This window comes from Schistocerca americana, chromosome 2 (genome assembly GCF_021461395.2).
Source record: "Schistocerca americana isolate TAMUIC-IGC-003095 chromosome 2, iqSchAmer2.1, whole genome shotgun sequence".
Taxonomy (NCBI): Eukaryota; Metazoa; Arthropoda; class Insecta; order Orthoptera; family Acrididae; genus Schistocerca; species Schistocerca americana.
The window spans coordinates 874298316-874322819 of NC_060120.1; the positions used below are offsets into that span (position 1 = coordinate 874298316).

At 41.0% G+C, this 24504-nt stretch overlaps 1 protein-coding gene across 1 annotated transcript in view; it reads right to left on the reverse strand.

The window, feature by feature from the left end:
* Positions 1–15968: 15968 nt before the first annotated feature.
* LOC124595454 (glutathione S-transferase 1-1-like) overlaps positions 15969–24504 on the reverse strand; it is a 92635-nt gene continuing 84099 nt past the window's right edge. The window contains exons 5-6 of the mRNA XM_047134201.1: positions 17110–17271; positions 15969–16241 (exon numbers count right to left, since the gene is read on the reverse strand). Coding sequence (XP_046990157.1) covers positions 16071–16241; positions 17110–17271 — 333 coding nt within the window. The 3' untranslated portion in view covers positions 15969–16070. The remainder of the gene's footprint in view (positions 16242–17109; positions 17272–24504) is intronic.

Consider the following 24504-nt stretch of genomic DNA (forward strand, 5'->3'; position numbering starts at 1 on the left):
CATCTGGCTTGTGTTCTTGTATTAGAGTGTAATTCTGGTTTTCTTGCGCGATTGTAGTATTTCTATTTTTTTTAATTACTTCAGTATAAATGGTATTTAAAATTTCTTGTCTTATTGAAGAAGAACCGTGCCAGATGTGTACGTTGAATCACACTTCCACACACAGAACAGTTACACTTGTGCTTTGGTTTCGTACGTTTTATAGTTGCTGGGGACTTCATTAATTAATTGTGTTAACGGAAATTTTCTTTCATTCTTATTGCTATTCTATGCAGTCAGATTGCGTACTATAACCAGTCAGGGCCAACCGTTTACGAGACTGCGTAACCGAACAGACAGCTACTAAATCAAAAAATTAAGATTATTTGCGTTCTTTATAATTAAGCCCCCATGCACGTGGCGACCGCTGCTTCGGATCGTCCCTTGGAATTCTTCTGATTGTAAAAACAGCAGACAGTAGTATTGTTGTAGTAATTTGTAGTTTAGTGGTTCAAATGGCTCTGAGCACTATGGGACTCAACTACTGTGGTCATAAGTCCCCTAGAACTTAGAACTACTTAAACCTAACTAACCTAAGGACAGCACACAACACCCAGCCATCACGAGGCAGAGAAAATCCCTGACCCCGCCGGGAATCGAACCCGGGAACCCGGGCGTGGGAAGCAAGAACGCTACCGCACGACCACGAGATGCGGGCTTGTAGTTTAGTATTTGTAGTCTATATTGCATGTGTAGATTTGGTAATTGTCATTCTTCTAATGGTATTTTTTGCAGAATTTAATTTTTGTTGTCTTTTATACAGGTTTGACAATTTTGTGCAATTATGAAGATTTCAGTTGTTCGTTAATCGTGTTTGAGGGAAGCATTTCGTGTAAATGATATTGTTGATGATAAAGTGTCATTGTGTGTAATTTTCATATAGTGACGAGTTTTGTATATTTTGTAAATGATTACGCAATCGATGGAAAAGGCAAAAATGATGGATAGTCAGAATGACGAAATTGTTGACATGGCGAACTCGCCAGCACAGGATAACAGTATGATGAATAATGAAGTTGAAAACAATTTAATAAGTCGGGAAAATAGGCCGGAATCAATTCAAAATTTTTCACAATCAAAACATTTTCAGTATACGAGATTAACGACAGAAGACTCTGGAATAGTATCGAACACAGATAGCTTTATGGCTATGCCGAAGGAAGTTGGTTTTGCGGGAAATGTTAGGGGCGAAAAGAATTTTGAACCAGTTAATATGGAGCAGTTGATGGGCGTAATATTAAATTTGGGATCTGAATTAAAAACGCGGTTAGACTCACAAATAGGAACAATTAAAACAGAGATGGGGACGTTGGGATCTGAATTAAAAACTGATATGGGAACAATGGAAACACAGTTAAGATCTGAATTAAAAACAGTGGGATCACAGTTACGATCTGAAATTAAAACTGATATGGGAACAATGGAAACACGGTTAGACCTACTGGGATCACAAATAGGAACAATTAAAACAGAGATGGAAACACGGTTAGACTCGCGAATAGGGACATGTTTCAAAAACATGAAAGATGAATTAAAGAAAGAAATTAGAGAAGAAGTACAACCGATTTTGAATTCTCACAATAATAGATTAATTGCAGTAGAGATTAGACAAAGGGAACAAGATACAGAACAGGAAGAAAGAGATCGCGTGATAGTACAAAAATTTTCAGAGTTAAATTTACGTGCACACGATAAGGAAGAAATATTTGAAAGAATCGAGGAATCAGTACCAAATGAGAGGACAAATAACTTAACGCAACAGTATGAACAGTTAACTACTAAATGTGACAATACCGAAACCCGAGTCGCGACACTTACGGAAAACGTAAATAAACAGAAAGAAAAAATAGGTGACTTATCGGAAAGAGTTGAGGAGATTTCAGATAAATTGACAAGTCTTAGTTTAAATGGGGACAGAGATTCGGATGATACAGCTCCATTACCATTTGCAGAAACCGAAGAGTACCAGAACATAAATAAGCATGTTGAAAATCAGGGAAAATTTAATGAACGCGTTAAAAGGGAATTTGAGGCATTACAAAAGCAAGTCAAACAAATTGAAGGCGAAATCGTAGGAAAAGACAGCAGACGAAATTTAGGATCACAGATAGCAGAGGGCGTTGAAGAAAATAATTTGTTTCATTTACGGGATGCAACAAGAGAGCGCCAGGCGCGTGAACTTGACAATAATCGACATTCGGACTGGAACAGTCGCGGTAGGTCTTTGTCGCCACGAGGAGAAAACTTTGACTATAAACACTTCTTAACTGTTCGTAAATTTAAGATCTTTCGCAATTCTAAGAACGACATACATTCATGTTCATGGTTAAATCAATTTATGTATGCACTACCACCAAATTGGCCACTAAGTCACAAACTGGAATATATGTGCGGCTATTAAAGTCCTCAGGGGATTCACTACACTAAGTGAATATGTGCCGTAGAGTGCATAGGGCCCCGAGCTGTAGTGGTGCTATTTCCCTTTTAGTTTTCTGCACCGCTGCCTACTCTTTTACTATTCTTTGCATCTGTCAAAACAACTCTTCGACTATCAATATATCTAGAGAGTCGGTAAAGATTAACCGGATATGACGATTTTACCCAAAAGAGATTTCGGAAATTACCGTTTGGACTTACTGTACCTTCAGCAGCATTCATTTGTAGTTTAAACGAAATTTTACCTGTTTATCTTCGTGACAATATCACTTCATATGTTGACGATATTCTTATTGCTAAACATTCTTGGAGTGAACATAACAAAATTTTGGATTCATTATTACGTATCTTTGCAAGAGTTGGCATTACAGTGAACTTGGAAAAATCCGAATTTGGTCGTTCTCAGGCGAAATTTCTTGGTCATATTATTTCTACAGAAGTTATTCTTCCTGATCCAGAGAAACTAGACGCTATTCGGAATTATGCTGTACCTAACACAAAACGTAATGTTCGTAGTTTCCTTGGTGTCTGTAGTTTTCTTAGACGCTTTGTTAGATTGGACGATTTGGCCACACCTCGTTTATGTGAACTATCTGGAAAGAATTCTAATTGGTGTTGGGATGAGGAAGCTCAGTCAGAATTTGAACAACTTCGTGATGCTTTAGTTGCTGCTCCACTTCTTTCACATCCGGATTTATCTAAAGATTTTTGTTAGACAGCATTATTCAGTTCGCAATGATATTCTTTTTAAACGAAAATCGGTCGACAACTCTGTTTGGTTAGTTTGTATTCCTGATGAGTGGGTCAATAAATTGATTTGGTACACACATTTCAGTTATGCACACTTTGGTCCCAGAAAATGCTTCCATAAATTACGAGAAAATTGCTACTTCAGTAATATGGAAAAACGTATTCGATTTGTTCTTGCCAAATGCAAATTATGTCAAAAGGCTAAACCGCCAACTATTTCTTACAGAGCACCATTGTTTCCTATCATTCCAGTGAAATTAAAGGACATGGCTGCAGTCGATTTGTTCGGTCCAGTGGTTCGTTCTACTAATGGTTTTGCGTACATTTTCGTAGCAGTGGAATTGACATCAAAATATGTGTGTTTTACACTGTTACGCAAAGCAACAGCTCGTTCAGTATCTAATGCTTTCATCAAACATTTTCTTAAAGAAGTGGCTCATGTTGATAAGGTTATATCAGATAATGGATCACAGTTTAGCTCTAAAATTTGGCTTCGTACTCTACGGCGTCATAAGATTAAACCAATTTTCATTTCACTTTTTCACCCTCAATCTAACGCTTCAGAGAGATGGATGAAGGAAATCAATAAATTGTGTCGACTTTATTGTCATCAGAATCATAGAACATGGGATCAGTATCTTCATATTTTTCAAAATATTCTGAATGAACTCCCTAATGATTCAACTTCTTTACCGCCTATATTGATATTAAAAAATAAAGCACCGACAAATCGCATTTCGGAAATCGTTCCTTTTCCGCCTTCACGAAAACTGCGGCATTCTGAAGTTGTCAACCTGGCTCTACAGAATATTGCATCTGCGGCTGCTAGAAGAGAGAAATCAGCTAAACGTCCTGGTCGTTTAAAAACCTTGTCAGTTGGTCAAAAGGTATTAATTAAGTCTCACCGTTTGTCTCACAAAGGAAAGGGCTTGTGTCGCAAATTTTTTCTGCTTTATAACGGTCCATATAGAATTCGCAAAATTATTCATGATAACACTGTCGAAGTAGAAACTCTTAAATCTCGACGCTCTAAGGGAATACATCATACAGGGTGATTCAAAAAGAATACCACAACTTTAGGAATTTAAAACTCTGCAACGACAAAAGGCAGAGCTAAGCACTATCTGTCGGCGAATTAAGGGAGCTATAAAGTTTCATTTAGTTGTACATTTGTTCGCTTGAGGCGCTGTTGACTAGGTGTCAGCGTCAGTTGATGCTAAGATGGCGACCGCTCAACAGAAAGCTTTTTGTGTTATTGAGTACGGCAGAAGTGAATCGACGACAGTTGTTCAGCGTGCATTTCGAACGAAGTATGGTGTTAAACCTCCTGATAGGTGATGTATTAAACGTTGGTATAAACAGTTTACAGAGAATGGGTGTTTGTGCAAAGGGAAAAGTTCTGGACGGCCGAGAACGAGTGCTGAAAATGTAGCACGCATCCAGCAAGCATTTGTTCGCAGCCCAGGAAAATCGACTTGCAGAGCTAGCAGAGGGCTGCAAATTCCACAATCAACTGTATGGAGAGTCCTACGAAAAAGGTTAGTTATGAAACCTTATCGTCTGAAATTGGTTCAAGCACTGTCTGCAGCTGATAAGATTAAAAGAATCGATTTCTGTGATTTTATCCTTGCTCAAATGGAAACAGATGAATCTTTCATTTCAAAGATTGTGTTTAGTGATGAAGCAACTTGCCACACTAACGGGAAAGTCAACCGTCACAATGTCTGTATATGGGGCACTGAGAATCCGCGGGAAACAACTCAGTATGAACGTGACTCGCCTAAGGTGAACGTTTTCTGTGCCATTTCAGCCAATAAAGTTTTTGGTCCCTTTTTCTTGGAAGGTGCTACTGTAACTGGACTACAGTATCTGGAGATGTTAGAGAATTGGCTGTTCCCTCAGTTCGAACAAGAAGCACAACAATTCATATTTCAGCAGGATGGAGCGCCACCACATTGGCACTTATCTGTCCGTAACTACCTGAACGTCAACTACCCGAGGCGATGGATCGGCCGCCAGGCGGCCCGTGACAGAGCACTTCATCACTGGCCTCCAAGAAGCCCTGATCTTACCCCCTGCGATTTTTTTTATGGGGGTATATTAAGGATATGGTGTTTCGGCCACCTCTCCCAACCACCATTGATGATTTGAAACTAGAAATAACAGCAGCTATCCAAACTGTTACGCCTGATATGCTACAGAGAGTGTGGAACGAGTTGGAGTATCGAGTTGTTATTGCTCGTGTCTCTGGAGGGGGCCATATTGAACATCTCTGAACTTGTTTTTGAGTGAAAAAAAAACCTTTTTAAATACTCTTTGTAATGATGTATAACAGAAGGTTGTATTATGTTTCTTTCATTAAATACACATTTTTAAAGTTGTGGTATTCTTTTTGAATCACCGTGTATATCAAAAGTTAAAATTTTTGTGGAATGACATACTTTTGAGAGACTAACAGTTACATGTAAACACGCAGAGAATACAAGGATACCGCGCCGTGTTCCGGCGGCGGCACATACTCAAAGCAACAGTCAAGTCTGCGCGGCGCACAAGGCAGTCGTTGACCGCAAACAATTACTTCCTACGTAACGCGTACCTACAGCTGATCGAGCGTTCAGTGGGAATGCACTGACAGCCGTAAACAAAAACACAGTCTAATTTCTCCGATTAAATTCAGTATAAAGCTATAGTGATTTGACAAATTATGTTATTAACGTTCAGTATTTTTCAGGATACGGTTGTATAAAATATTTAAGAACTTCAGGTAAATTCTGTGTGTCTCCGACGTTAAGAGAACTTGCTATGGAGAAAATTTCAGGAAGAATGTAATTTCGAAGAAAAAAGTAATAAACTAAAAAGGTTAACTATTAATTGAGTTTATTTTTCAGGTAACATACTTCCACTTAGGTACGTACTTTAGACGTAATTTGCTGCTCGCGATTACGTGAGTCATACTTTATGCTAAATTTCATGTTCTTTGAATTTGTGAAGCGACATGCTTGCGTACATTAACTGCTTTTGACAATGATTGATTAATGAACAGGGTTGTTACTTGTGTATATTATGCATCGCTTGGCTGCACTGCTTTTTCACTAATGTCATTTTTTTTATTATGTGTCTGCTGTGTTTATTTATTTAAATTATAATTGTCACCTGATTAATTGTGCTGACTATGGTTATGTATTTAGGTTATACTTTGTGATGTATCTGCTTGCGCCTTCATGTTTACTTATTAAGATTACATATGAACATTTATTTGCTAATGCTGATATGATGCTAATGACCTGTTTATTATGTAAGAAATATATTTGCAGCTTTGCGTATGGATTGCATATTTACACATTTCTGTTTTGTTGTCATAACTACTCTAATTTGGTATATAGAATTGCTTATATACTGTGTACGAACATAGAGTTTAGGTCACACTATGGTATTCATTATAGATTGTTTGCTTGGCAGACCCTCGTGGTAAGAATTGTGCTGCATCCACTTGTTGACATTCTGTTCTCCACTGGTATATTTACTCGCTATTGCATGTTTGGTTTACGCTCAATGCCTTATTTTTTTAAGATAAGAAAATGAATTGCTATAATTCGACGAACGACATTAGTACAAGAAACGTCATAGAAGTCACACGAGCTGGAGGTTTTATGGAAGCTGTATAAATGTAATAGGAAGGAAGCTAACGACATGACATACCAACACTAGGTTTAGACCATTGACAGTTATTACACTGCATTCTTCATGAGCAATTGAAATAGCAAGTGACACTTGACACAAGAAATACTCCACATGTTTGCTTCTGTTCGCCATAGTTCTTGAAGTGGTGTACACACTGAAATATCACGATTATTCACACTTCGTAATCGTACTTACTTACTGAAAGTTCTTCGAACTAAAGGCTATTATAGGTCATGTATGCATTTCTCTTATTTAATGATGGACAAGGTAACCAAAATGTATTTTATAATTCATAATGAGTAGAAGATATCGGTCAGATGGATTACACAGAGGTTGTGTGTGGACATTGTGTCTACGGATTGTATGGGATGTGAAGTTTGCATTAGGATTTTATCTGTACTTGTTTGAGGAGACTGACTAGAAGAAAGAGTTGTTATGGAAGTGAAATGATATTGGTGATAAGGTTTATATGTATCGACGTATTGAAGAGGTATTATTGAGGTATTGAGATTGTGTGAAGTTGATGATTATTGGAGTTTTAGTGAACAAGAGGTAAGGTATATGATATTGATGATAAGGTTTATATGTATCGACGTAAGAGGTATTATTGAAGTATTGAGATTATGTGATGCTGATCATTATTGGAGTTTTGGTGGATAAGAGGTGAAGTAAGTGAGGAGCATTTTTTTTTTTTTTGTTGGTTTATATGGAACAAGGAGGATAAAGATGGCAGACTAGAACACTCTAGTAGAAGGAAGATTGTCTACACACACACACACTTTGTTAAATCACTAAGCAGTATATACTTTTTTTTTTGGAGAGAGGAAGTATTTGCATATCTTGGCTCACTGACAGTTGTTCAGCAACCGTACATTTGATTTGGCTTGGCAAACATTGGTCTTGACATGATGACTATGACGTTGACTAACTATTATTGACTGCTATACATTGCTGCCACTACTACTTGATACACAAGTTGAACATAAAATTTTGGACAGAATTGCATTTACACAGTTAACACTATTCAATTACACAGTAGTACTTAATGTAGATGAAGGATGAGTGAGCGCGTTTTGTGTGTTTTCCTTTCCTAATCCCAAATAATTGGTACCGACCTATCTCCTAAATATTATTTTACTTGTTTGTTGTGACTTACACTGACACCCATAAATATTATAGATTTACTTATATTTGTGTATTTGTAATAGTTAATATGACAATTATCTGATATCATCTGTGTGTTTATTATAATTTGTATGTTTAGTGTAAGAGCATTGATAATAATTTTGTAAAAGCAATTGTGTGTGCATTCAAACTGTTGTTCACACCTGCACCTGTTCAACATTGATGTATGACACTTAGAAATGTTTAATTTCTGCTGATGAACAGTGTGATTAGTGATAGTGAATATTATGGACTGCTGGCTGCACCTGCTCAACATTGCTGGGTGCCACTGATGAAACTGTTTCTACTGACATGTCACCTGTTGGTGTCTGCACTTGCTCAACATTGCTGGGTGCCAATGATGGACTGCTTCTACTGACATAAGGTCACTTGTTGGTGTATGCACCTGTTGACCATTGCTGGGTGCTACTGCTGGAACTATCAACTACTTGTTTTTGAATCATTGAAAGCATTTTATGTGAACATTTGTATAAACTGATTTTTTGTGTATTGCGTAAACAATTATGTAAAGTCACATGTATGAAAGAATTTGTATTGCTTACTGTATTTTATATATTAGGTTATTGAAAGGTCAGTGCAAAGCCAAAATTTTATCTAATTATGTGATCTTTACGTATTAATATTATCTTTTATTTTTGTCTGTATTTTTGTGGACGAATTTGGTGGTATTTTCACCACCAATGCTGGCAAAAATACTATCAAATTCTGGCCCATGGAGGAAGGGCATATGAAAGGTGGCTACACTGAGCCACAGCACCAGAGATTGCGCCAGAGTTTTATTCCGCTGCCTCCACTGGCAGTGCTTGTCGAGATGTGGCAGTAGTCAGTGCTTGTGGAGTAGTAGTAGTGAGTCGGTGTTGAGATGTTGTAGTAGGGAGTGCTTGTTCCATGTTTTATGCAGTTGTTTGATGGGCTAGACAGCAGATGATGTTCGAATGGAGATATTGTAATGATCAGAGTGCTTTTCGTCAATATATATGAAGGTAAAAAAAATTCCTTTTTTTTTATTATTTCAGTGTCTTAAATAATGCGTCATTACAGGTTCAGTCAACAAAGCATCTGGCTTGTGTTCTTGTATTAGAGTGTAATTCTGGTTTTCTTGCGCGATTGTAGTATTTCTATTTTTTTTAATTACTTCAGTATAAATGGTATTTAAAATTTCTTGTCTTATTGAAGAAGAACCGTGCCAGATGTGTACGTTGAATCACACTTCCACACACAGAACAGTTACACTTGTGCTTTGGTTTCGTACGTTTTATAGTTGCTGGGGACTTAATTAATTAATTGTGTTAACGGAAATTTTCTTTCATTCTTGTTGCTATTCTATGCAGTCAGATTGCGTACTAAAACTAGTCAGGGCCAACCGTTTACGAGACTGCGTAACCGAACAGACAGCTACTAAATCAAAAAATTAAAATTATTTGCATTCTTTATAATTAAGCCCCCATGCAAGCTCTGCCCATACAGCTCCAAACGTTTTCAATTGGGGAAGGTACGGCAAGCACGAAGACTAACAATAGAAACTTTCGCCGCTTAAGGGCAGGCATTCTCTTGCTGAAATGTAAACCCTGGATGGCTTCCCGTGAAGAACAACAAAAGTGGGAGTAGAATACAGTCGAAGTACCGCTGCGCTACAAGGATGCCGTGGGTGACAACTAAAGGAGGTCCTGCAGTGGAAAGAAATGGCACCCCACACCATCGCTCCGGGTTGTCGGGCCGTATAGCGGGCGACAGTCTTGAGTCTGGCTTCGAAATGAGCCCCGATGACCAGTGAAAACGCTGCAGACAGTAGTGGGATACCAATCTGCTTGTTGCCCGCAGCAGTGACAGTCTGGGCCCTGATTCCATTTCATAGCAGGACCCCTTTGGTTGTCATCTGCCGCTACCTTACAGCACAGCGCTTCGCCGACGACATTCTACGGGCCGTTTTGCTGCCTTTCATGACAACCCATCCCGGGCTTACAATAATGCCCGCTCGCACCACATCGAGAGTTTCTACTGCCTTTCTGTGTGCTTGCCGAACACTATCTTAGCCATCAGTCGCCGAAACCTAGAGTATTATGGGTAACAACTCTTAACCAGCTTGGGATTTTGAAGATATAACGAATTGGATCAAATTTGGCACGATACCCTCCGGTGATATACCGCTACTCTATCAATCAATGCCTCGCGGGAAACTGCTTACTTAAGGGCCAGAGGTGTATGAACGCGCTGATGACTTGTTCAATTTGTGAAGCTCTTTCTCTTTAATGGATCATCCAATTTCTCCGAAATTGTAATCACTTGTTTGTAAATGAACATCTCATCTACCGATTTCCGCCCCATTCGTATAATTCCTTCGTGGTACGTTTTTTTGTTGTTGTTGTTTCTTACAGTTAGAATGTAAAATCAGCTGTTGAAATAGCAATGCAGTCTAGAGCGTAAGATATTAGTCTGGTATATGTGCTGAAAGTTGTAGGTTCGAATCATGATGGTTTCATCTTCACAAAAATAGTTGTTAATTAGTTTCAATATATAAGTTTTCTCAGTGTTATATTTACCATATTTACTTTTTTGTTTGTTCTTATTTGTTTACTTCTTTTTCTTCTTTTTTCCATTTGGAATCATTCTCCATGTACTTTCAAGTATTTTTCATTTATCCATCGTAATATTTAAATCTTAAAAAATACTGATGTAATAGTTAAAAAAGGATGAAAAACTAAAAAAAGAAAAGTTAATACAACTGTTAAAGTGGTGCGGTAAAAAGACAGAAATGAATTACATTTAAATTAATTAATTAGTTAATTAGTTTGATAAAGATAAAAATGGACGGAAGCCACCAGGAATCCAACCCACAATTCAGCGTACCAGCGTAACATCTTATTTGCTAGCCTACAGTATCATATCAAAATCTGGTATTATTTCTATGGCTCTAGTGCAGTGGTCGTCGAACTGAACCAAGTATTCTTATGACTCGTGGTTCTCAGCCGTATTTCACAATAATACGCAACTTGCAACCAAAAAGCGAATCCAAAAACGTCAACTTACATTGAGAGTTTCTTAAGAGTGTAGTTTTCCTGTTCAGTTACAAACAAAATTACAGAGACAGTCCAGGAGGTAAGTAAAGTTGGCCGCGTACCTCAGGGGCAGAGGTGTGAGTAGTGCAGCCATTGAGGTGAGAGGATATGTGAGAGAGGGAATGTTTTACTGTTTGTCTTCCAGTACTGTCAACTCATGGACGTGAACGCCTCATAGCGATCAGCTCCTACGGTATAAATTTTGACATGGAAATAAGATGGATTCGTGAATTTTCATTACAAAGAAAATCATTTTCCTGTGCATATTTGTAGCAATGAATATGAAATTAAGTTAAGGCTGCTGTAACACAACGCAATACAAAAAACGACATCTGAAAGGTTTAGTAAACATTTGTGATCATGTCTCCTATTACATCATGCATTTAAATATAGTGCTACTGTGTTACCCAATTTATCATTCACCCACACAGACAACAACAACAACACCACTTCGTCAGGCAATTACAGCGTCACAACTTTGAGGTCTCTGAAACAGAATAGTTCACGTGAAGCGTTCCCTGCGACCAACTTTTAATTATCGGCATTTAGGATCCTGCGGCAACTTATTGCATCCTTACTATCGCTAGTCTATTTTAGGTATCAAGACGCAAAGGAATGAATGACATAAGCTGCCAGTTGACAATGATTTAAATCAATGAGGAAAGCTGAAAATTTGTGCCAGACAGTGATTCAAACCTGTCTCTCCTGCTAACTAGGCAGATGCACTGACCACTGCGCCATCTAGGCCCTTTGCCCTTTATCCTCATTGCTCACAGCAATTCGCCGATTCCGTAAGAGTTCGAACGTGGTGTACACCCGCATTGAAGTGGTCATTAGCTGTCCTCGCCTTAATTATATATGTGGTGTCCGTTCTTTCCGACGTGTCTGAAAGAACACATACCACGTGTATAATTTTATGTAGGTTACGAATACTAATAATAAATCCCACCCTTTGAGATCTTTCCGTCTTGAAGGAGAGTTATCAACGTCACAGCAATTTGTTCCTGACGTATGTGAAATCCCAATGTCAACCATATTTGTCTATTTTACAATAATACTCCTTAATTTTGGAAATTAATATAACGGACATGACAGTCACATATCGCTGTGCGACATTTGATTATTTTTCTGCTCATTTCTTGGCTTTTTGAGAGGAATACAGGACTTGCTAACTTAGGAAGAGGGCTCGAATAATTTTGTTATAAACGAGAGGGTCCACTGGTTGTTCTACGGTGTGTTGAGACCACTGGTTAGTCACAGAGGCCTTAAAGAAGGTGCATGGTTTCCCAGGGCACTGGAGTCTGCGAAGGTTGGCTGCGCTAAACCCCTGCTCCACGCTTTGTTGGCAAATGCGGTTTTCTCCTTGGAAGGCAGTATCCCGCTAAGCCACTGCAAGCCCCGAGTGTATTACTGAGCGTCACGAATTCACCTTCCTACATGCACATCTAAGAACAGGCCGCCGCAACTCTGCTTGGACAGTAGAAAATTATTTACCTTTCCCTCCATTTTTATTCAACCAAATGTCTCCTACCCGCCACCGTGCCTCAGCGCGAACGGATCGACCAATGAGTGGAACACGGCTAGCAGCCGATACCTACCTCTGGCACGTTAAGATGTCTTCTGTAAGTCAAGAATGGGAAATTTTTGCATCGTTACCCTCTGTATTCAAGTAAAGACGGCAATTATTTTGGTGGTCACTTTGGTAGTACCATTGACTTACCCCTTCCACCCGATGTTTTCTGTAAGGTGGGGAGTCAGGTTTAAAGGAAGATAATTTCGGTCACTGGCGATCCTGCCGCGGAGGGAGACAGGGTTCTGGCCCTGACACCGAGTGGGCAGTAGGCCGACTGAAGCTATCTTCATCCGGTAGCATTCGGCGAGGTCTGGCTGGCTTTTGCCGAGTTTGGAGTTGTTTCGCATTTCGCATCAGCGTTACCCACTTTCTGAGCAGCTCGCGATTGTGCGATTCGCTATGCGTCTTGTGTTACTTGATTAATTGTATAGTTTCGTGGGTCTTGGACTCGTCTTCTTTGGACTTACGATGTGCACAAATTAGGAAAGCTTTTAGTGTTTCGCAGGCAGGCTTCCACATAAGTGAGTTACCTCCCCACATCGTTAGTGGGACATTCTTGAGCTTCTAAATATGAATATAACCAGTTTACACGCATATCTAATTCGTTTGTATCATTGTGACAATGTTTCGTTGCAGACAGTGGCCAAGCCTTTTGATCACTCGAGATTATGCGCAGATATTGTGATTAGTTGTTATCTGATGTGCAACGAGCATTGCTCTCACTCGTGAAGCATGCTTTCGATGATATCCTAAGTTAGGACAAATTGCATGCCACGTGCACAAGACGAAAAATACAGTGCGTACACTTTACATGTATTAAAATGTACCAGTAGCGGTATGGGTATTAGTACTCTGACACTATATCGTGGCAGTCGGACGTGAGCGTAAACAAGACAGGACTACGGCAGGTAGGGGCCACAAGAAAAGGGGGGGGGGGCAGCCCCCCCCCCTCTCGCACCCATGTTTCGCGCTTCAGCAAAAGCAGATCTGAAGCAGGCTGATAGTGAATGCAAAAACCAGTGAAGACACCTATTGTTACAGAGTGCCTAACAGTTATCAGAAATGATATAAAATTAGAGATAAACATTTCTGATAGAAAACCACTATAATTAAACATATAACATTTACATACTGCATGAAACACTTCGACGATTTATCTTAGTCACACTCACGGCCACTTTCGGCCGTGTCCGTATGCTTTGTCCGTGCGGGACGAGCTCTCATGTTCCACTGTGTATCTGTTAGATGAGTCCTCGTTGGAGTCATTAGCACGTGTTATAATATCGTCAATTCCAATGTCCATTACGACATCGCGCCTCTTGTCATGATGCTCTGCCTCTTGCACTTTTCTGCAGTACCCTTCCAAAAAGCTTGAATTGACAGAATTGAAGGCATCGTCTGTCAGTTTCTTGAGTTTGGCTACAGACATGTCGCCAGAGCCTTTGTGCTCCCTCATATACCGCTTAATTTCGCACATCCGAGTTCAGGTCGCAATTGCACGGCGGTAGGCGAACCACAGTGTGGTCTGCACTCTTTGACAGTTTGTCTACTAACTTACATCTTTTCACTTTGTTTATTCGCCTGCACAATAGAATACAGCTCAGCTTTAAGATGCTGTCATTGCACTTAACTTTCATTTTCGCAGCCATTTTATCATCGCCACCCTTGGAGAGTATATTGATGCTGTTTTGTCCACCTGCCTAAAGTGATAGCAATGACAGAATTTGGCGGAAGATTTGGGAGCACCGTCTTCGGAAACCACTTCTCGAAATTCTCAGATTTCGTTTGGCCATGATAATCTCCTTGCGTCGTTTTCGCCCATACTTTAGCTCAGCTTGCTTCACAAACCAGTCTTTTCGAGCCAACACTTGCCACTCTCGTCCTTTTGGAGGAACTTCCCCACACGCTAACACCCACTGCCTCTTGCAACCTCTGCCAGCTTTTGTCACATGTCATATTGCTGTCAGTCCGCGACTCATCAAGATAAAAAATATTTTGCTGAGCTTCCCTAATGTTCCTCATGTGTACAAGGAAACGAGACCGCCAAATAACAATGCCACCAAGCTCTAGCAGGGGATTTCGTTTGTTTCGTACGGATTTCCAAAGGAATCACATCGAGAATGTTACCAGAATGAGATTTTCACTCCGCAGCGGAGTGTGCGCTGATGTGAAACTTCCTGGCAGATTAAAACTGTGTGCCGGACCGAGACTCGAGCTCGGGACCTTTGCCTTTCGGGGGCAAGTGCTCTACCATCTGAGCTACCCAAGCACGACTCACGCCTCGTCCTCATAGGAGATGAGGTACTAGCTGAAGTAAAGCTGTGAGGACGGGGCGTGAGTCGTGCTTGTGTAGCTCAGATGGTAGAGAACTTGCCCGCGAAAGGCAAAGGTACCGAGTTCGAGTCTCGGTCCGGCACACAGTTTTAATCTGCCAGAAAGTTTCGAATAACATCGTCTTAAGCAAAGCTTTTAATGAGGTGCTGCCCCATCTCCAATTTTACCTTCTCATGCAGCACTAGAAGTAGTTTTGCCACGCTTGCAAGTCCTGTCTGTTGTGTATAGAACTCCGCGTTCGTATTCCTTATAACTAATTTACTGAAGTCTTCGACTGGATCTCACAGGGTCTCTTTGTAAGTGAAATAAAATAAAAATAAAGTAATTTGAACCTAGCAGCTGCCTAGTTGGAAGCTTTACACGTGTGCAGTACAAATTAAGACTAAAACTGACCATTCTTTTCTGGAGTACCAGGCGATTCGAGTGGATGAGAGCTTGCAAACTTTCTAATCCTATCTACGTTTGGTATACCTTTGTCAGTTTGGGTAAGTGTCAGCTCTTTTAGAGGCTTGAGTGATACGGTGTAGCAGCTTTATGCTTTCCTTTTCCATCCCGCAGCACTCCAGTACATCATGCATCATTTTGCGAGCACCACTTCGTATTACGAATCTCCCTTTCCTTTTAGGGGTCGCGGGAGTCGTACTCGGACCCCGTGATAAACCTGTGGCAGTGTCTTCACTCATTTCACAATACGAAACGAGTGACAAACTACGCACAACACAAAGCAAAACAAATCTGAGAACACACGAGGTATTCTGTAATGGTTGCCAGAGTTGTAAAAGCTGTGGGATAGGCCTACCGTTAACTTCAGCAACCAAATATCAAAACACCGCCACCTAAAACTGTCACGATATAGTGCCCGATCAATATTACTTTTTGTTGTCATCCGTAACTAGTACACATTGTACGAGATCTCGTCATACAAAAATATCTTTTTTTATTGAAGCATTCTTATCAGCTACTGACGATGTAATTACTGCTCTTAGAGCAACCTAAATATTTAATATATAATCCATTTATTGTTTGTTGAGCGACATCTGTGCGAGTTTCTCTGTCAGCTTCTGTAACAGTTCCTTTAAAGCAGCGAACGATGAATTGTTTATCTCGTCGAAGCAGGGAATAGCTTTCTTCACACGATCTAGCCATCTGCAAACGTTGCTGTACGCCTTGAGATCCACTCCTGACCACTGCAACACAAAATTATTACTGATTAATTAGCTATTGATGATTCCGGTATGCAGGCAATTCTGAAAGGTATTCTGATACACGCTTCAAAACAAAAGATTCCTCAGTTGTTGATAAAAGAAAATTAGATACTTAATACTCATTAATGATGGGCCAAGTCAATAGGATAGGGCGAAGCTTAGAAAGTCCACCCTTCCTCTTTTGTACGATGACTTCCAGAGACTAAATTTTCTGTTACACAAAAAATTCGAAACAGTTAACTTAATTGTATTTAACTGCACTTCCTTTGTAAATAATTTTTTGACAGTTTTATCCTGCTCAGTATTATCACTGAAGTGCTTAAGTCCTGCATACTATTTCAGGTTGAGGAACAAATGAAAATCTGTAGACAAGCTCTCAAGCCTGCGCAGTGCATACTTACTGCGTGACCAAAACTTTGAAACAAACATGCTGCGATCTTGGTACATAAAGTCACACTGATGGACCAAATATTTTCCCTGTTGCACTGACTGATCAGTGTACAGGTTTGTGAGAACGCTACGTGTCCTCCAATGTCCAGAACCCATCCATGCGTTAGTAAAACGATTAAAATGAAACGAATACGTTACTGTATTTTCTACATGACTGTCATTACGAATACGTCAGATTCGTCCATCTCGTCTGTATATTTGTGCTACTTTCTTGTTCTGAATGGAGTCTTTTAAGCCGCAAACACCTAAGCTGTATTCAGTGTGATTAAACAGATTCTCGTCACTAATCGCAGAGGCTAGCAAGGCAATTTTTAAAATTCAACAAGGCAGTTTTTAAAATTCCTTTATCTGGAAATTGCTCTGCTTAGTCTGATTTTCTGGAGAACACGCACGCAATTACCTCAGCACTGCTGGTGGTGACAGCGAGGGCGTAATCAGCTATGGTGACGTGGCTGCCCGTAGCCCACTCTTTACCGTCCAGGAGCTTGTCGAACGTCTCAAAAGCTGCCATCAGTTTCTTCTCTTTCTCTGGATCACCAGGCTGACCGTAAAAGATGGGCATCTGGAAAAAGAACGCTGCAGACAAACACCGAATCATGTGTAGTTGTGCACGTAGAAAATAAGACCACCAGACAAATACAATGTTGTTATAAATGACTGATGAGATTTTAATGAATTCGGTGTAGTAACATTAGTTGATATATTGTCATAAAACTCAACATTCACATTGAAAACTCAAAAAGTTCTCCCACGAGAGCACAGCGGTGAGCAGTTTGGCACATGGCGTCAGGCGCCGAGAAAGTGTATATTGTGCGTGAAATGCATTCACACCAGTTTACCGTAACATGGCAACGGCATTTCGTTCTGCAGTTCAGCAAAGATCCACCAACTCCATTTAGCCAAGATACGGACATTTTACAGCTTCAGGATGCCTCTGCAAGGGGAAATCAACAGATCGGCCTGCAGTGAGTGAAGAAACCACAGACAGCGTGCGGGCGGGGTTCGGGAGTAGCCCGCAGAAATCGACGCACAGAGCGAGCAGAGCGCTGGACATACTATAACCAACCATTTGGAAGACCTTAAGAAAACAACTGATGCTGAAGCCTTACCGCTTGCAGTTGCTACAAGCCCTGACTCCCGATGAAAAAAGTCAGGAGCTTCGAATTTTCGGTACAGTTGCAACTGCTTATGAAGGAGAAAGGGTTTTGTGAGAAACTCATCTTCAACATTTAAGCAACTTTTTTTAATGACTGGCACAGTGAACAGACACAATGCGTGGATCTTGGGGACAGATAATCACCGCGCTATCGTTCTGCACATTCGATATTCGCCGAAAGTTAATGTATTCCGTGCAGTCTCACGGTTTAAAGTTTACAGTCCGTTTTTCTTCTGTGAAAAGACCATTAGAGGCCACGTCTACCTAGACATGCTAGAAAACTGGCTCGTCCCACAACTGGAGACCTATAGTGTGGCCTTCATCTACAAAAAGAATGGTGCTCCATCTCGCTTTAATCGATCGTGAATTCTTGCACAGAAAATTGAGAAACCGTTGGATGGGTCCTAGTGGGAATTATCAGGAATTCGTATCATGGCCTCCTCATTCTCTCGACCTAACCCCATGCGAGGTTCTCGTGTGTTATGTGAAACATTAAGTGTTTGCGCCCCTTCTATCAAGAAAGTTACCAGAACTGCGAGCTGATATAACAATGCTTAGGGACATACTGGGCCGAACGTGGGAACAACTCTTAATGACTTGATATCTGCAGAATCAGTGGGGCCGGGGGGGGGGGGGGGGGGGGGCACAAAGCGCGAGAAAAGCCACTGCAAATATGAAATGCTGGTACATCAATAACTAGTCTAACCGACACAACATTCAATTCAATCATGTAGACGTGCATGCACTTTGTCGTATAGGAGCCAGATGTCAGTTTCGGGGATGGAATTCCGTGCCTGTTGCACTTGGTCAGGCAATGTACGAATGGTTAACGCTGTTTGTGAATGACGCTGGAGTTATCGTCCCATGATATACCTTTTTTCGAGTAATCAGTCTTCTGATGGGTTTGATCCGGCCCGCCACGAATTCCTCTCCTGTGCCAGTCACTTCATCTCAGAGTAGCACTTTCACCCTGCGTACTCTATTTGCTTTATCTATTCCAATATCTGTCTTTCTCTGTAGTTTTTGCCCTCTACAGCTCCCTCTGGTACCATGGCAATCGTTCCCCGAAGTCTTAATAGATGTCCTATCATCCTATCCCTTCACCTTCTCAGTTTTCCACATATTCCTTTCCTCTCCGATTCTGCACACATCCTCCTCATTCCTTCCTCAAATTAAGGCCTATCTTTGATACTAGTAGACTTCTCTTGGCCAGAGATGCACTTTTTGCCAGTGCTAGTCTGCTTTTCATGTCGTCCTTGCTCTGTACGTCATTGGTTGTTTTGCTGTCTAGGAAGCAGAGCTCGTTAACTTCGTGACCATCAACCCTTATGTTAAGTTTCTCGCTGTTTTCATTTCTGCTACTTCTTGTTACTTTCGTCTTTCTTCGATTTACTCTCAATCTATATTCTGTACCGCCCCTGGTAGCTGAGTGGTCAGCGCGACGGAATGTCGTACCTAACGGCCCGGGTTCGATTCCCGGCTGGGTCGAGGGTTTTCTCCGCTCAGGGACTGGGTATCGTGTTATCATCATCATCATCATCATCATCATCATCATCATCATCATCATCATCATCATCATTTCATCCCCATCGACACGCAAGTCGCCGAAGTGGCGTCAACTCGAAAGACTTGCACCAGGCGAACGGTCTACCCGACGGGAGGCCCTAGCCACACGGCATTAGACGGTTCATTCCGTTTAGTTCGTCTGTAATTGTTCTTCACTTTCACTCAGAGTAGCAATGGCATCAGCGAATCGTGTCATTGATAGCCTTTCACCTTCAATTTTAATTCCACTCCCGAATCTTTCTTTTACTTCCATTATTGCATCTTCGATGTACAGATTGAACAGTAGGGTCGAAAGACTACATCCCTGCCTTACACCCTTTTTAATCCGAGCACTTTGTTCTTGGGAGTCCACTCTCATTATTCCCTTTTGGCTGTTGTACATATTGCATATGACCCGTCTCTCCCTATAGATTACCCCTACTTCTCTCAAATTTCGAACATCTTGCACCATTTTACATTGTCGAACGCTTTTTCCAGGTGGACAAATACTATGAACGTGTCTATTTTTTTTTAGTCTTTCCTCCATTATCGACCGCAACGTCAGAATTGCCTCTCGCACCTTCACCTTTCCTAAAGCCAAACTGATAGTGATACGTGGGGCTCCGTTGGCGCCAAACGCTTTTCTGTAATGATGTAAGATTGTAAGATCCCAGCGATCGACTCTGCATCGCGTGGCCGCTGTTTTCCTCTTTGGTCGCTTTTCGGCTATTTAAGCGCACTTTGCTGTGGGGAGATAGCTGGTTGTCGGCGGTCGCGCTTTTGCGCATGCTCTGCCTCTTTCTGTCACGTGGGCAGCGGGGCAGCGGGCGAAGACGCGCGTGCAGTTGGCTACTAGAGATGGGTCGAACTCGTTCATTCCAGTGAACTACTTCATTCATTTCACTCTTTGCCGTGAAGCGTTCAAATGAAGTAGTTCATTCGTGAAGTACTGAAGCCTGTCGAAGTTGCCCAGTTCGCCGCTCAGCCGCTGCTACGCTCGCTTCGCCTCGCTCGTACAATGAAGCTTCTTAATACTTCATAATTTTACCAACAGATGGCCGAACTATGTAGTAACGTGCACGCAACGTTTTACGCTCTTACAGCGTCTGAGTTAACTTAAATAGAGCATGGTCGGAGGGACAAAGGAAAGATAAACAGAGAAGCCTGTCACATATAAAGAAGGTATTACATTTAATCTTGCTCGAAATTTTCTCATGAAGCGTCCAAAAAAGTCTTTATCTGCCAAATGAAATATTATTTGTTGTATTCATGAACTGAAAAATAGGGCTAACAACGAAATGCAGTCCAATTTTATGTTCCTTGTAAAATTTAATCCAAAATAGGATGAGTATGTTTACCACTGTCACAGTCTATATACCTACGTTAAGTAATTATTCAGAAGTTTTCCTGTAGATTTTATTTTTGTTGAGAATAATAACCCTCCACATTCCAAACGTAAACTGTCACCTGTAGTCATTGGTACGATTTCAGGTAAAATCCCTCCTTCAGTGTTATTAACAAACCTTTTATTTTCATGTTGGCTATGCGTGCTCACACAGCCAGCCCCTTCGTTTATATCTTTAATATTCATTTGTCTGCAAGCGCTGCCAACGGTAGGCTACCCGTAGACGCGAAGTATAACTGCACAAATAGTCACAAGTAATGTCAGCACTGCACGTAGCAGCTGACGCTGCCTTCCCCTCGCCCCTCACCTCACCAACCACTCGTAAACCTATCGTTCCCCACAAACCCCGCGCGATTCGTAGACAGGCAGCAGAGGGAGGACTGAAGGGAGGATGAGTCACGTAGCGCCGATGTAGTGGGAGAGGGGAAGAGAGTGAGTGAACTAGAAAAAGTGTGGAGTGTGCTATCTGTGAAGAGTTTGAAGTACCAGTTAATTGAAATTGAGTGGTTATTTCACACTTCACGGAAGTGAAGCGTTCATTTGAACGACTCATTCACGAGCTCCCCATCACTATTGGCTACTTGTGCCACGCCGACATCAAATTTGGAGCATGTGAAGTTCTTTCCATTGAGTATGTTGAGAACATAGCCAGCATCAGAAAGATGCAGGATGAGTAGGTGATGGTACGGAGGTGATGAGAGAGGAGCAGGATTAATATAAGCTGTTTGTGAGAAACAGATTGTCTACTCCTTCAAAAGGCTCATTGTGTGATAATATTTTGCGTCTGATATATTCTTTCAGTGTGGGTTAAGTAGAAAAATAAGAAAGCTTGTGGGTCCCTTGTGTCTGTATTCCTGTTTTTGAAATTTTTCAAATGTTTTAAGGATTATTACTCTGGATACTACACAGTTGCTCTGTAGTTTTTTTTTGTTTCAGTGGTGTAATCAGCGGTGCGCGTCAACCGTTGTAGCTGGTCGTTTTAACTGGGGGACGACGTCTTGGCGGCTGCCAGTTTGAATTGTAACCGATAGCGCGGTCGCTGTATTCATCACCAGTGGACTCCAGTTCTCCGGCGAATTTGAGTATTTTATTATTTGTTCCTGGTGACGTCGAGGCGTTCGTCTTTCCTTCTTCAGCGACTCCCTTTCAGCTTTCATTCAGACTCGCTCCGAGTTGTTCCCGCGCATCTCTGATGTGCGATAACTTATCACTGCAATTTTGTAACACCTGAAAGAGGCCTTTCATTGTATTGGGCTTTTAATATTTGATTTTGAGAGAGAAATCGTGAGTTGTTTCTGCTGTTATGTCTCAAAAGGTGTTCTGCTTCAATGGGAGTTCTCTCGGTAAAGAATTTATTGTTTGTAGGGTTCTTAAGATTTATGTAAAGAGGCTTTTAACATCGTTGCTTGGGGTGGGTTTTGACGCCCGTAGACATTTTGTCTGTTTAGTAATGTTTCAGATTCTAGAGGAATTATATATATTATTCTGGCGTATTGGTAAATAAAATCTGTTGGAAATTACAAGCCTGAGTTTGTGTTTAGTTGGTAATTATTGCCTTGTGTTTATTGAGTTGAAGTATTCTTGAGCGTGCGTCCCATGTCTCAACTCACATCTGGGTACCCCAACTGGATGGATGAATGTGCCAGCACTACAAAAAAAATGACGTCTTTTTTTTTTTTTAGCGAGGTGTCTGATTGTGATCTGTCGATCACCTCGAATGAGTGTGTCCGAACCTTCCAACAATGCAGAACTCACGGCTGTGCGCGGCCTGCCGGCACGCGGGCTACCTAAAGGTTCTGCGAACGCCTACGAATATCTGCGATGCTCTGGTTTTCAGCCAAAAGAGACTCAATGACAGCTCTCTTTGGAACGCTCGCCCGTTACACACGGAATTTTGAAGGCTACGTATAGTGCCACCACCTATCTAAACTTATGAAACTATAGGAACTAAAGCGAGAATATTCCACATGTCCCTCAACAAATTCAGCATTTTTTCCAACCGAAATTGGCCAAAAAATGGGTTGCGTTATTTATTGAATGCCCCTCATACCAAGGATGCAGAAGGTGTTCACAGCATATTAGCGTGGTATCTCCTGGAACAGAGTTATTTTTTTTTGTCCAATGTGCTTATTGCTACGCACAGTACAGCACAGCACAAACTGTGAATGATATTCCTGCCAAAGACGCCGTTTCTACTTGATTCACAAAGTATAGAGCATTTAATGTTCCAAGCTATGTAGCCTTTCTAGGGACTAGTAGATAGTCGTGCCGCATAAGGAGTATGGTTGCTTGGTTAGCTGCTGTTGGGAGTCAGCTCGACCTCCATAAGTTATCACAATGCTAGGTTATGTTCCGCTTTCAGAGGCTGATTAAGTTCAATGGGAAATGAAAGTGTTGAAGATAACTGAAAGCACTGCCACTTAAAATGTGAGCTGTATGTCAATTACATATGACAAAATAGAATGTATTAAAAGCATCTGCGAAGGTGTTATTCGTGAGTCCTCAGTTCGGGATGGCGGGAAAATTTGAGATTGTGGAGGTAGAAAGCATGAAGGAAGAACATGAAGACCCTTTGTCGTTACAAATAATCTATTTATGACTGTTACTGACGTCAGTGAAAAAACTGCATATTTTTTTCGCATACGAGGTGTGGCTAGAAAAAAACCGGACTAGTACTGGTGAAACAATAAAACGAATGCAATAAGGCTGAAAGTCGCGTGGCTTGTCACGTGACTTTCGCTCCGCCTACTGCTCGAGTTTCATCTGCCTCCTGCACTCAGTCTGCCCGTGGCGTCTGTTTTAAGTAGTTGACATTTTGTCTGTGCGTCGGAAAATGTTGAGTGTACAGAAAGAACAGCGTGTTAACATCAAATTTTGTTTCAAACTAGGGAAATCTGCAAGTGAAACGTTTGTAATGTTACAACAAGTGTACGGCGATGATTGTTTATCGCGAACGCAAGTGTTTGAGTGGTTTAAACGATTTAAAGATGGCCGCGAAGACACCAGTGATGACACTCGCACTGGCAGACCATTGTCAGCAAAAACTGATGCAAACATTGAAAAAAATCGGTAAACTTGTTCGAAAAGATCGCCGTTTAACAATCAGAGCAGTGTCTGAGTTAACAGGAGTTGACAAGGAAAGTGTTAGGCAGATTCTTCATGAAAGTTTCAACATGAACAAAGTGTGTTCAAAAATGATTCCGAAGTGCGTCACAATTAAACAGAAGGAACGCCGAAGAATGATTTGTTCTGACATCCTGGAAAACATTGAAAGTGATCCCACCTTCTTACAAAATGTTATTACTTGCGATGAATCGTGGTTTTTTACTTACGATCCCGAAACTAAACGCCAATCGATGCATTGGAAAACTCCTGGTTCTCCACGACAAAAAAAAGCACAAATGTCAAAATCGAAATTCAAGGCAATGATGATTGTTTTTTTTTACATCAAAGGGATTGTGCACATTGATTGGGTACCAGAGGGACCAACAGTGAATCAGCATTACTACATTAGTGTCCTGGCTACCCTACGTGAGCGAGTACGGAGAAAACGGAACGATTTGTGGAGAAAAAAAGTCATGGTTCCTTCACCAAGACAATGCCCCAGCTCACAGTGCGTTGTCAGTGAAGACGTTTTTGGCAAAACACAACATTCCCATCTTAGATCATCCACCCTACTCACCTGATTT